This window comes from Macaca nemestrina, chromosome 13 (genome assembly GCF_043159975.1).
Source record: "Macaca nemestrina isolate mMacNem1 chromosome 13, mMacNem.hap1, whole genome shotgun sequence".
NCBI lineage: Eukaryota > Metazoa > Chordata > Mammalia > Primates > Cercopithecidae > Macaca > Macaca nemestrina.
Genome location: NC_092137.1, coordinates 50,732,508 through 50,746,449, shown reverse-complemented (window position 1 = coordinate 50,746,449; position 13,942 = coordinate 50,732,508). Strand labels below are relative to the sequence as shown.

The following is a 13,942-nucleotide window of genomic DNA, read 5'->3' as shown; positions in this document are numbered from 1 at the left end:
CTATGCTGTGTAAGTAGGCAAAATAATGAGAATTTCCAGGTTCATTTTAATTCCAGGTATTTTTTTCTTTATTAAGTATCATCCTGAGTTATTGGAACCAATGAGAAAGCAAACTGATTCATGCTTGTTTTGCAATATTCCACTACCATATGGTACTTAACATTAAGGAGTCCTGACTCTTTCTTAAAGCCATCAGGTTGTCATCAACAGTTTTTCTATTCGTTTCTTTGTGTCTTTAAGACAGTACTAAGCAACTTCCCTATTGATGTCATCTACCTTGATTTAGTAACAAACATCCTTAAAAGCTCCTCAGTCCCACCCCCATGCTTATTTAGTATAACAAAGGCACATCATTATGCTTTGGGTGACAAGTATTCAGGACACCAGGGTTGTGCTAATAGATAATATTTAAAGTTACTCCCCTTCTATAAATTAACCTTAAAAGGAAGCAACAGTTTAAGCCTTTGTAAAAATTACCTTGCTAAACATAATGGCTCAAAAGAAGCGTTGTCTGTTGTTTGGTAATATCAGTTTTTCTTTTTTCTTTTCAAACATCACCTTTGGTAAAGTACTGGCCCAATTCCTACAGTTAAGCCATATTTCTTTTTTTTTTCTTTTAAAAATAATTCCATCAGGGCAGAGATTATGAAAAAATGATGATAGTAACTTCTCCTAGAACTACAGGTTTTTAGGACAGATCAAAGCCCTAAGAAATCTTCTGGCAGTACCCTCTTATTGTGCAGATGAATAATTCAGGGCCCAGGCAAGGTTGACCAGTTTCACAGAACTGGTCAGTGGGCTCACCGTACATAAACATGAATTGAAAAGTTGCTGGAGGCTGGGCACAGATTCCTTTTGGGAACCTGGGTGAGAGGGTCACTTGAGCCCAGGAGTTTGAGACCAGCCTAGGCAACAAAGGGAGACCCATCTCTAGAAAAAAGTGTTAATAAACTAGCCTGGCATGGTGTCATGTGCCTGTGGTCCCAGCTACTCAGGAGGTTGAGGTGGAAAGATTGCTTGAGCTCAGGAGGTCATGGCTGCACTGAGATCCCACCACTGCACTACAGCCTTGGGAATAGAGACTTTGTCTCAAACAAACAAACAAACAAACAACAACAAAACCCAAACAAATACAACAACAACAAAAAAAATCCGCAACTTTGCTGGTGTTTCAAACTAGGCTCACACTGTGACTGTACAAAAGAACGTGATCTTTGCTCTTGAGAAGGGAGACACATAATCAAACCCTCAAAATTCAACATGATTAATGCTATAAGTAGAAAGTGCTATGGGAACAAAAAAAAAAAAGAAAGAAAGAAAGAAAAGAAAAGAAACTGATGATATCTATGTTTCTGGGCTTTAGAAAATATCTCACAAGGGAAGTCCTCTACTCTGACCTCTTTTCCAGCTTACAGTTTTGTTTATTTTTGAAGAAGATGAATTGATTTTGTAGTATTTTGTTCTAGAAGTCTTAAGTGATAATAAATGATCCTTTTCCTTATTAAAGTATTAATGCACTCTACCATCCAAGAACTTATTATATTCATTTTCCATCTCTAGAGGCAACGGTTTTGAGCTATGATGGGAGCATGTTTATGAAAATTCAGCTCCCTGTAGTCATGCACACGGAGGCTGAGGATGTTTCCTTACGGTTCCGATCCCAGCGTGCATATGGCATTCTGATGGCAACCACTTCTAGAGACTCTGCTGACACCCTCCGCCTGGAGCTAGATGCAGGACGTGTGAAACTGACGGTCAATCTAGGTAACAACCTGCCTTCCCCCATTGAACTAACACTTTTTTACTTTTTGTTCAATTTTGCCTGCAAACATTGATCAAGTAGCCTGTTTGCCATGGAAAATTAAAACATTTAATGGTCTTATTTCCATCATTTAAAGTAATTTTAGGTTTTGGGGGGCATCTTTTTATTTTTTTATTTTTTTTATGTTTAACATAACTTACTGTTTTGTGATTTCTACCACTGAGGGTTCTTAAAAGAGAAGCCATGTCTGTCAGTGAGGTTAATCGAAAATGTAAATGATTAAGCCTGAGGTTGCCTCAGGCTGAATTTTCTGTTGATATATTCACTAACATTTAGATTGGTTGTAGGTGACATCTTTGCAGATAAATAAAAACGTGTTTATTTAGAAAAGATTTGCACAAAATATCAGATTTCTGCTTTGTTATTGAGATCAACAGCTGTTCTTACTCGACTCCATGGGCTTCTCCTTTGAATAGTCACCTTTGTGGTACCCCATCTTTTCTGTTTTGGAGTACTGTGTAGTGGTATTTTGCTATCAAATAGCGATCCACAACCCTTCAATGCCCAAAGTCTGCGGCCCTTAGCAAACAGCCATGAGAACACTAGAGACACAGGCTCTTCTACAGAGAGATAATGCTTTCCTGCTTAATTGTAGCATTAAGAAAGACTCATTACAGTAAAACCTCACCAATCTGGATGAATTATGGAGAAAAACCAGGCTGAATTAGGAAAAAGTCTGAATTGCAGATTTTAAAATTTGTTTAAGCAGTTTTTATTTTTTATAAATTATACTCAAAATCATAATAGTTTCGAAAGTCTTATCAAGGAAAGGACTGTCTAGGCTGATTTTAGTGGTTGGATAAGAATTAATTATAATTAGCACATTGTTTCATGCCAACTGTGCCATCAACATAAAGTACTGGAAATCAGTTGTTTTCCCAAACTTGGCTTTTCAAAATCTTGTTTATGAGTTTAACTTTTTTTTTTTCTTAAGAGAGTTTTGCTCATATCAAAGGAAGAATTAATATTCTGCCCAAATTTGCAGTGTTATCACTGTTTCAAAATAAGAGGAGTCAAAATTAATGAGGTTTTACTGTATTTTTGACAGTGTTAAACACACGTAGATAGAAATGAATAAACAGAGAGAGAAAAATAAAATTTGAAACTACGTAGATTTACCTAAAAAAAAAGAGTAATAAAATGTGATGAGGTAAGGCATTTGTGGAAACCCCACCTACATTTTCAAATTGTGCTGGGCAGAATGATAACTCATAAAATATAAAATTATCCCATTGGTATCTTATTGCCTATAATTATATTTAATTAACATTAGTGAAATTAAATAATAAGGTTAAAAAATACTACTTTAAGAACACAGAGCACTCTCCTTTACTGTTCTGTTAGAGTACCCTCTAGTGACAATGACAGGTTATTACAAGCCGATCAAAACAAATCGCCTAATTGCATGCAGTAAAGCTGCTGTTAGTCAAAGTGGAAACACTCATGAGAATTTTCGAACAGCAAAGCATTCTGTAGAAAGAGCTGTGTAGGTGCTGGTCCTTGGCTGTTTGCAACCACTTTTCTGATGCGGTTGACGACACATGACAAACTCAGCTATATGGAAACAGAATCTAGGTTTATATTTTTTATGTTCCCCAAAGGCATTAAATAATAAAACCCAAACCAACAAATATATATAAAATAAATAGAAAACATCCTACATAGTCTTTTAAAAATAAACGCTATAATTACAGTTTGTGTTACCCATACCAGATGTTCTGTTCTTATAGTAGCTGCTTTTATATAAAGCAGGTATAAGAAAGGGAAAATCAAGAAAGGAAAATCAAGGGAACTATGACACTTATTATATAGAGATAGCATTGTTAGCTCCTAAGAGAGGCATAGGCTTGTGTGCTTTGAATAATGACTGCTCCTTAGCCACTGGAGTTTCTAAAGGAATCATACAGTTGTTTCTTTCCTCCTCCAATTAACGCAAGGTATGGAATCCAGCCAACATCTGGCAGTTACCTTTTTATGCCCAAGCAAATAAAATTTAAAAACAAAACAAAAACATTTAGAGCAAGATAAGAATAATTTTAACTTGCTTTCCATTTGACCACTGCAATTCTGAAGGATTCTGTTGGCCTTTGTGGGATATTAGATTTCAGAGGTCCAAGATGCCTGAGCCTAGCTGAACCTGCACTGTACCCCATTGTGACGGAGCACTTTTACATTTTGCGGAAAACAGTGATATGTTCTTTCACAGATGGGGAGAAAGTTGCAGCCAGTCTAAGCCAAACATCTTTGACATTTAACAACTCTTTACTTCACTTAGATTTGTCACCATGTAGCTTTGTTTGAATTGGCCATTTTTAAAAACTTCTATTGTTGTTTCCAATGGTAAACTTTTATAATAATACACCTGGGCTTTATAAGTATGTAAAGAATAATGATACTGAGTGGCCATATTTGCATGTGTCTGTCCCCGGAAGGGTGGACTGTAATTTTATTGGATGTCTGCAGCTATTACCTTGAAGGATGAATTTTCATTTTTCATCTATTCTTCCCCATCTAGATTGTATCAGGATTAACTGTAATTCCAGTAAGTGCCTATTCAAAATTTTTAAAATGTTATTCCTCCATTATGATGTAAGCTAGTCAAGAAAAAAAGAGAGAGAGAGCAAGAGAAATGTGTTTATAAAACTCATGAACTCACTTTTAAAGTATACCAGTCCATCATCTGGGTTGTAAAAATTCATTTAAAAATTTGTACAGCTGAAGACTTTCCCACTGCAGTTCCTACCTCTATGTGGAAAAAGAGGTGACAAGTGTTTTGTAACAGAATGTGCCAGCACCTTATAGACCTTTAGATACTGCAAGTGGCATTTGTGGACTCCAGTTGTTCTCTTCATAACTAAATAGGAGAAAATATTCTGGTTCTTGTTTTCTTTTGTCTTTATCTTTTAACTCAAATACAAAAAAAAAAAAATGTTAATTCCTCTTACTTCGAGAGTTACTATTAAACCCATCTAAAGTTTTACATAGACAAAAAATTACTTGTCTAAAATGTTCTTCTTTGATCATTAAGAATGTTTATATGATGAATTTTTACATCCTAATCATATCTCTGCAAAAATAACCAAAACCCTTCAAATTTGTGACATGCATGCAAACTGATGAGTCTGAAAAGATGCATGGACTGAGTTTTCTTTGAATTTGGACGAAAATCTGAAAGGATAAAAGGACTGTGATTTTATTTTGAGTTGTAGTGTTATCTTAAGAGTAAACCTATTTATTTCTGTACATAAATGCTCAGGTTTTTCCTTTCCAGGTTGTGCTGATCACATTAAGAAATCTCCAATAATCACAACACAAAGTCATGAACAATTTAAATAAAATGGTTCTAACAAACTTCTAATCTCTCATTGTCATAATAAAGAATTTTTAAATTTATTTTATCGAAACAATGCTGAATGTGAGTTGATGGAATCTAGTCCCTAAAGCATTGGCCATGTTTTCAAGTGGCAATAAGGCATCCTCTGAGGAACAAACAGAGGTCTTAAACTTGCAAAAACAAGACCATTTTTCTAATAAAATACATACTGTTTCAAACACTGTGCCTCTTACAACTCATAATTCTATCCATATATATTTAATATTCTTTTTAAAATAACATTAAAATGAGTTTGCTCAGTCACACCAATAAAAAAATAACAGAATGATGACTTATTAAAAATTAAGTTAATAAATTATAACCAATATCCCAGGCATTTAAAAAGATCTCAAACAAAATAGTTCCTGAAAATAAACTGTCAAAGCTCTCACGTAAGTAGAATTTTTCAAAGATATGTCATGTCCTCTCCAACTCTATCTCCTCCATGCATTCCTAAAAGGAATACACAATTTGCACATCTAATACCAGGTCCAGTTTGCTTTCAACTCTGGGACATAGATGCAGGCAAAGTGGCAACTCACAAAATACTCTCTGCCAAAGCCATGTCTGTGTCTTACTGCAGCTGTAGGTTTTCTTGATCTCTCCTGTATCTTAGCAAATCCATGTGGGGCCAATATTCCTTTCTAGAGCTCTACCTTATGTACTCTTTTCATTTTATTTATGCGAAGCATGCAACAAAGCATGCCTTTTTGAACTTACAAAATGTAACTCTGTAAACTATAGCAATTAATGAAAATTATTCAAATAACATGTTATTCTGGATTCTGTGGCTATATCAATGATTTTTTAAATGTATCTTTATAGTATAATTACCCTTGTTAGACTCGTTTGCCATTTGGCTTATATCATGAGACTCTAGTATTGAGGATAGTCTTATTTTTCCTCTGGATATTCCACAAAATAATACCTTTGAGGACAAAGGTTTTTGCTGTTTAGTGAATTGTTTTCCCTTTTTAATGAGTATGTGATACTTGAATTCAATTAATGATTGTGAGCTTCCAGTGTACACATCGGACAGGACTGTACATTCCTTAACTTGACAGCAGTCACTGGAAAGAACATTCAATCAACAGGTAACATTTTCATTTCCTTTGTCTCTGTTTTATTCGGGGAATAGGGGGCAGGTGTAGTAAGAAACCCAAGTTCCATAAAAAAGACTCGCCTTTGAGGAAAGGGAGGAATTTACATTCCAGATAATGCAAACCTAACACACAGTGATTAAATGAGCAGTGATTTCTACTTGGAGTGCATATTGTACTCAATAAAAACTAAATTAACAATGTCTGTATCTCAGCATAACTTGCAGTTTAATGAAAGACTGATTTATTACATGTGTCCTCTGTGAGCCATAGGTTTGTCTGAGACTGAGAAAATTAATGTACATTTATTAAATAGCAGCCGGTAACACCATTATCTCTAAAAATTGTACCATACCTAAGACATCAACTGTATTGTGAAATTAATGTGAAATACCTCAATTGATATATTTTTAAGAAAATTATCACAAGAAATATACAAAGTAAAACATAAAAGATTATCTTACATTAAAAACTAATATTAAACTCTAAGTTATTAAGCTTGAATGGAAACTTCCCCAGAAACACCTTTCTACCTTTACTTAAAATTGTGCTGCTGTTTCCTGTAGTCATCTTATCTTTCCCTACCCCACCACCGAGTTTACAGCATTTGTACTTTATATGAAAAATATACATAGTGTCAGACTGTCTAATCTTTGCCAGTGAAGAATGGGTGGTAGGTGAGGAGGGTAGAGGGTCTAGTTTCTGTATTCAAATCTGCAGGACTATAAGAGATGGCAGATATGTTTCTTTTCCTGCCACTCCTGTGTCAGTAGTTTAGATGCAGTGACAGAGTCTTCCATGGACATGATAGGGCACAGCCCTTTGTTAAAATTTCCTCTGAGAAAGGGCAGATCTGAATTCCAAGTATCATCTCTGTCAGATTCCTTATTGCTACCATTTCTTCCCCTGGGAAGAAAAGCTGTCAAGCATCCTTAAATGGAAGAAGAGAGCCTCTTTTCATTTAAAAATAAAAAAGCTTATTTTCAGATATAGATAGGGTACTTTCTTTAAAAAGCTGTTTCTGTGAATAATGGCCATTTCACTGCCAAATGTATGTTTTGATCTTTCAGATTACAAACAGAGTGTGACTGCACACAATCCCAGGCTCATCTCAGTTTCTTGTTGCTCATTATGAGATGGAGTCTTGCTCTCTCACCCAGGCTGGAGTGCAGCGGTGCAATCTCAGCTCTCTGCAACCTCTGCCTCCCAGGTTCAAGCTATTCTCCTACCTCAGCCTCCCAAGTAGCTGGAACTACAGGCGTGCACCACCGCGCCTGGCTAATTTTTGTATTTTTAGTAGAGATGGGGTTTCGCCATGTTGGCCAGGCTTGTCTCAAACTCCTGACCTCAGGTGATCTGCCCGCCTTGGCCTCCCAAAGTGCTGGGATTACAGGTGTGATCCACCACACCCATCCTCAGGGACACTTCTGCATCCATATAGAAATTGATTTAATAAACTCATGATGTCTGGGGCTTGTTTTGTTTGCATTATTTGGCTTTCTTTATGCCTTATTACATTTGTCTCTTCTCGCACCTACCTGCACTTCCTTTCTTTCTATTACGATTCACTCTTCTTACTGCTCCATTTCCAGTATTGTTTCTTCGGTTATCTTTTTTCTTGTCTTCTTAAAAGAATAAAAACTCTTTGGGGTTAAAAAAAAATATTTAAGCAGACCTTCCAAGTACTTTTGGCTTCTCACAGAAAATGATGTATTTAAGAGGCAGACACAACAAAATTACATATAACATTAGTGTGAACAAAGCATCAAGGGCTGAAGTTCAATTTCTATTTGCAGTCCAGTGCCCAAGTATTGGAGAGAATGGGGCATCTAAGGACAAGTACTTAACCTCGCTTTTGACTTGGGTATGGGGAAGAAACACTTCGCATAGTATGTTATTGAAAAATGTACTTTGATGGGTGTCTGGAGTAGATAATAAGATCTTTGTGTTATCATTTTATTACCAGAATGGAAAGATCAACTGGATATTAGATATCACCAATTTTTGTGTAGATAAAAATGGAAGGCAATAAAAAATGCAAAATGTCAACCACTGGCACTTAAGCCATATTAGATTGCTTTGATCAAGCTGCCATTTGGGAAGCTACTTAAAATGACAGGAGGAAATTTCTGAGGGCTGGAGCTTGTTAACATAAAGTAAATATGTAGTTCAGAGTCGCTACTCGATGCCCGAGAGCAGAAAACTGTAAAAGGGAGTCTTTTGCCTCTGCCTTCATACAGCAGTCACTTGATTTGTGGAATTCTGCCAGTCATTGCCTTTCAGTGACTGGTGCTATCCACCTGTCTAGGATGGAAGTTGCTCAAGGAATAAGGACAAAGTAGAAATATGCAAAACAGAGGTCTTCTTGGTTTTGTTGTTTTTTCTGTTTTGTTTTACTTAAAGTATATGTGAAGGAAATGAAAAGAAAGTTTATAAATAATTGTTTTCAGCAAAAATCTAAAAAAAATTGCATGTAAAATGTAAAGAATGAACATAGATTTCTGACAGAAAACAACTAAAAACAGGCAGAGTATTGGCACATGGCAATGGGTCTTTAGAAAAATATCAAAATTGAGGCCAGGTGCTGTGTCTCATGCCTGTAATGCCAGCACTTTGGAGGCCGAGGTGTGTGGATCACCTGAGGACGGGAGTTCTAGGACCAGCCTGACCAACATGGTGAAACCCCATCTCTACTAAAAATACAGAAAAGCTAGCCAGGCATGGCGGCAGGTGCCTGTAATCCCAGCTACTTGGGAGGCTGAGGCAGGAGAATTGCTTGAACCTGGGAGGCGGTGGTTGTGGTGAGCCGAGGTCATGCAATTGCACTCCAGCTGGGGTGAAAGAGCAAGACTCCGTCTCAAAAAAATAAATAAATAAATTGGAATAAAAATACATGGAAGCCCATTTAAATTATCCACATGTTTAAACTTATGAGAATTATAAAGAATAATACAGCTTTTATTTCATATTTAGATGGCTACGTGGATTAGGCAACAGAATGATATGGTGAGTGGTTGAAAAGTAGATAACTTTGGTCTATTTTAGTGAATAATCTATTGATTGCTTATATGCAAATATAAAATGCTATGATGTTCTAAAAATTATTCTTTTGTGCAGATTAAGAATGCAAGTTGAAACCAAGCACAGTTATTAATTTATTCACGTTAAGCATTTCCTTATAAATACTGCAAAGACTCTCAAAGTAATGCAACATTCTTGAGTGTTGACCAGATTGATCAAATTATTTTCAATTGTTGAGAGTCGGCATTATAACAATTGCCTAGATAAAAAGTATTTTGAAATCCAAGAAAGTTTTAGAAGAAACATTCTAAACTTTGACTTATTAGTTTCTCTGAAAAGGGAGTTTATTTTATACAAATATCCCCAAATCTAAGAGATCACAACATGTTGGTCAGATGTTTTTCTTTGCTGGGTTGTTATGAAGAGCCGTTTCTAAACATACCCACTTCCTCCATTGTTTTGAGTTTCTTCTCTTCCTTCCTTTCCTGCCCTCTTCCATCCCTTCCTCCCTCCTTTTCTTCCTTTCTTCTCTCTCTTTCTTTCTGTCATCCCTTTCACTAACTGTATACTCTCTATATGTTGTATATTCAACTTTCCTAGAAAGAGAATCTAGTGAATCCATTACTTACCCTTGTCCCGCTGGATAAATCTTTCAATTCAGGTCACCCCATAAGGTACTCACTAGATCTTAGTTTTAGTGGCAACTGATCCAATTGGTGTATCCAACTGGATCCACTGTTGATCCAAATAGCTGTCATTAGAGTAGAGGCCACATGATTCACTCTCCTCAGAGCAGATGTAGGAGCAGCAAGCTTTCTACGCAAGTATCTTTTCTATATGTTGTCAGACTGAATTTTTTTTCAGTTTAGCTATAAAATACCTGTGAGAATTACAATCTGTTCAACATATTACTGGCTAACATATGGTACATAAGTCAAGTGGGCAAGGCTCTTTAAATCATGACACGATCAAAGAATTTGGAAATTGAAATGTTCTGTGTGCTCAGAACTCTTATCTACTTCTTTTACTTATTATTAATGTGAGCAAAAAGCAAGATGGATAAGAAATGCATTATGAAAACAGTTTTCCTGAAGATAAGTAAGAAATACTAAAAGGCTAAATTACTTTATTTTTAGTGTACTGAAAATTGGATTGTTTATTATTACTTGCTCTTTGAATGCATCATTCATACAATTGTGGAAATTCTTCACTCTCCAATTGCACTTCCCAGGAGATCAGTCTAAATACAGACTCGAAATATTTTATGCATAGTACTATTGAAATAAATTAAATTTCAAAGACAATTGCTTTTTTCTACAGATAACTGTTATAGTTAAAATTGCTTTTGAAATGTACGATTTAAGGTATGAGTTAACAAAATCCCTTTTTAAATGTTGCTTATGAAGAATGTAGGTTTCTAGTGAAATGCACCCATTAAATGTTCAGATACATGGATAATTCAACCAGCTTTGAAATCAGGAAGTTTCCAATGTAAATAAGCGTGAACTTCTATAGCACCTAAAAAAATTCTAAAATGTTTTACATTTTGGTAGGTACAAAGGAAATAGTTTATGCATGTAAACATTAAAGCCAAAATATTATAGAACATACTAAAATGACATGACTTAAAGTTGTTTTTAGAGATTTTTCATGAATTATAAAAGTTTCTAGTAAAAGAAAATGTAAGATAAATTATTTAATCCAATAATGCAGGTGTTCTCTTATTATTCAGACATATTCACCTAACAGTATTGAAATAGGCAGATAAATATGGAGTTAGAACATTATGATGAGTACAATAAATTAAAATCATAGAAACCCCGTACAATAAATTCTGTTTAATAAATCAACTGAGAAATTTTATACTGCTAAAAATAATATATTAATAATCAAGTAATTCTTTATGCAATCAATTAAGTAAAATTAGAGTAATCAGTATCTCCTATTTTTTTTGAGTTATCAATTATGGAACAGGCAAGGGACCATCATAACAAAATTGCTTTTCTATTATGTTTCTGGAAGTATATCCCTCTAAATGTTTATAGTATCTGCTGTTTTAGTTTTTTGTTTCTATTCATCATCTATAATTTCTACAATATTCTCCTTTGCTTTTTTGATTAAAAAAAAACAAAAGTGGGTAAAAGATAATTTAAACCAATTCCACCAATATTTAGGATAAAGCTACACTAGATCATGTATTTGTAATATGTCATGTACATTTTAAATTAATTTACAGGCTAAATTACCTACTAATTTTGACTACTAAAATAGAATGAATATCTTTCAAAACAACATTTTGTTCCTAATTAGAAATAACATTCATATTTGGAGGCTAAAGGAAACAGAAAATGTATAAAACTAGCCTAGGATTTCAGTTTTCACAGAAAAGTTTTATTAATGTTTTAAATGCCCTTACAGCACATAATACTTGGCACATTATGACTTAATATATAACACATTGTATAATATGTATAATATGTGCTTCTTTAAAAATATAGAGCCATGGTATAGGAATGTTTTTCCACCCTGTTCTCTTATTTTAGCAATATCTTGTAACATTATGTCCTGTCTTTGATTAAAACATACAATATTTTTAAATGTAATCTATTGCTTCTCTTAGATTTTATGCCAAGGTGATATAAAGCAATTCCAGGTCACTGAGCCAGTTGAAGTAACATATAATAGGGAGGAAAAATATGTGTAACAAAGGTAATTATACCATGATTCTTCAGTGATCTCAGATTTTTCAGATGATAACTTGTTGGGAACATCTGTGAACAAGATCATGAGAAATAAACCAGATTTGAATAGCCACACATGACAGGATGCTTCTAGATGTGTTAGTGTAAGTTATCGTCATTGACTGTAACCTACTAATAGAAAATCTAACATAATCTTACCTTAAGAAGATCAACCAGGAACAGACACAGAGACATAACACTTCTTTCTATCAGTGGTTTGACCAGCTCCAAGGAAACTTCACACACTGTCTCTTCAAATAAATCAAGTTAATTTGGCCTAAGATTTAATTATTGTTATTGTTGGACAATTGCCATTTTAGAACATTTCCTGGAGCATAAGGTGAGCCATTCATTTCAGAAGACATTTTTCCAAAGATACTTCAAAGAATTAATTCCAAGTTTTTTCAGTTACTAAAATAAATGGTGAAAGAGAATCATAGCTTTCAAGCTACTGACTAAAAGCTAGCTTAATAAATAAGCCAGTGATGATTAAAGAAAACTATTATGTTAGCACTATCATTACAATCTTAAAATTCAAATAAAGAAGGATTTAGCTAATTATATCATTGCTTAGAAAAAATATATTGTATTCTAATTTTCACATGATGAATGCATTAATAATCATGTACAGTTTGTCCATAGCCTTCATTTGAACAATCATTGTGTAAAGAAACAAAATGAAAGCAAGACACATGAGATGCTACCATTCATCAATTGTCACATTTCTTAGAATGTATTTTCTTTAAGCAAATAGGTTCATAAAGTTGACAATACTGAGAAATAGATTTCTAAGCATTATAATTACTTCCCAGTAAAAAGAAAGGAAGAGAAAATATATAAACTTAATAAAGGCAGAAACTTAGATTTTTTTTCTCTAATATGCTTCTTACTTTTGAAAAATTTTATACTAGAATATCCCAAAAATACTGAGGATGAACTAAATTTTTTGAATTCAAAAAATTCATGTACTTAATAATATTCAGCTACCCTTATTTTAAGAAGAAATGGAAAGTAAAAAGTAAATTCACTGACTTTGAATTATGAAAAAATGTACATCCTTCTTGACCTCATAAAAATGAATGCTATAACTATTACAGTGATGTATTTAGACATGGAATGACATATTTAATTTTTAAAAATTGCATTTGTGACTATAATCCATGGCTTTGTTTATGGAATATCAGTTTACATTCTGTAAATATCCAAATGCTCAGGACCCATATGCTTTTTGATTTTATTCAGACAACTTCGCATTGTGTATGTATTTCATAAAATACATTAAATGAGTATCACTATAAATCAGTATAACCCTTTTCTTTCACACTACACCAACGGTGAATATATTTTCAGTTTTTAATGTTTACTTAAAAGCAAATTGAACTATTTAGTATTCAAGTTTATATCTGCTAGCTGTCCTAATATGTGATAAGCATCCCTTGGAATTTTGGAATTGATCTTTTGAAAAAAATAAAATCACAGTCTAATTGTTACTTTCATTATATTAGGCTTATTTTATTATACTTCTTAAGCTTGCCAGATGAGCTAGATTAGATTTGAAGATTGCTAGTTTTAAAACTTTTTTTCTAGAAATATATTTATTTAATTTGTGTTCATTTTTGCTGTGTTGTAAATGTAATTATATTCTTAAAAAGTAAATCATGATTCTTAAAATGTATGTTTTTCTCACTGAAAAATATTTACATAAGAGATATTTATCTTTGTCTGTCATAAATGGGTACAATCAATGACAAAGCTACAGAGGCTAAATGTTTCTTAGAAGATGATTTTAACCTTGTTTATTTGTTTGCATAAGCAATGATATTTAGGACAGAAGAAATAGAGCAAGAGGTGAAACATCGAGAAATATTGAAATTTATTTTGTAGA

General features: G+C 33.8%; 1 protein-coding gene across 29 annotated transcripts in view; it reads left to right on the top strand.

The window, feature by feature from the left end:
• The window catches only part of LOC105465018 (neurexin 1), a 1,132,644-nt gene that overhangs the window by 509,232 nt on the left and 609,470 nt on the right, over positions 1 to 13,942 (top strand). For 20 of the 29 annotated variants that reach the window (XM_071077376.1, XM_071077378.1, XM_071077372.1 and 17 more), the window contains 2 exons: positions 1,561 to 1,764; positions 4,338 to 4,364. In XM_071077376.1, coding sequence (XP_070933477.1) covers positions 1,561 to 1,764; positions 4,338 to 4,364 — 231 coding nt within the window. The remainder of the gene's footprint in view (positions 1 to 1,560; positions 1,765 to 4,337; positions 4,365 to 13,942) is intronic. The other 9 variants (XM_071077375.1, XM_071077384.1, XM_071077380.1 and 6 more) reach the window with 1 other exon arrangement.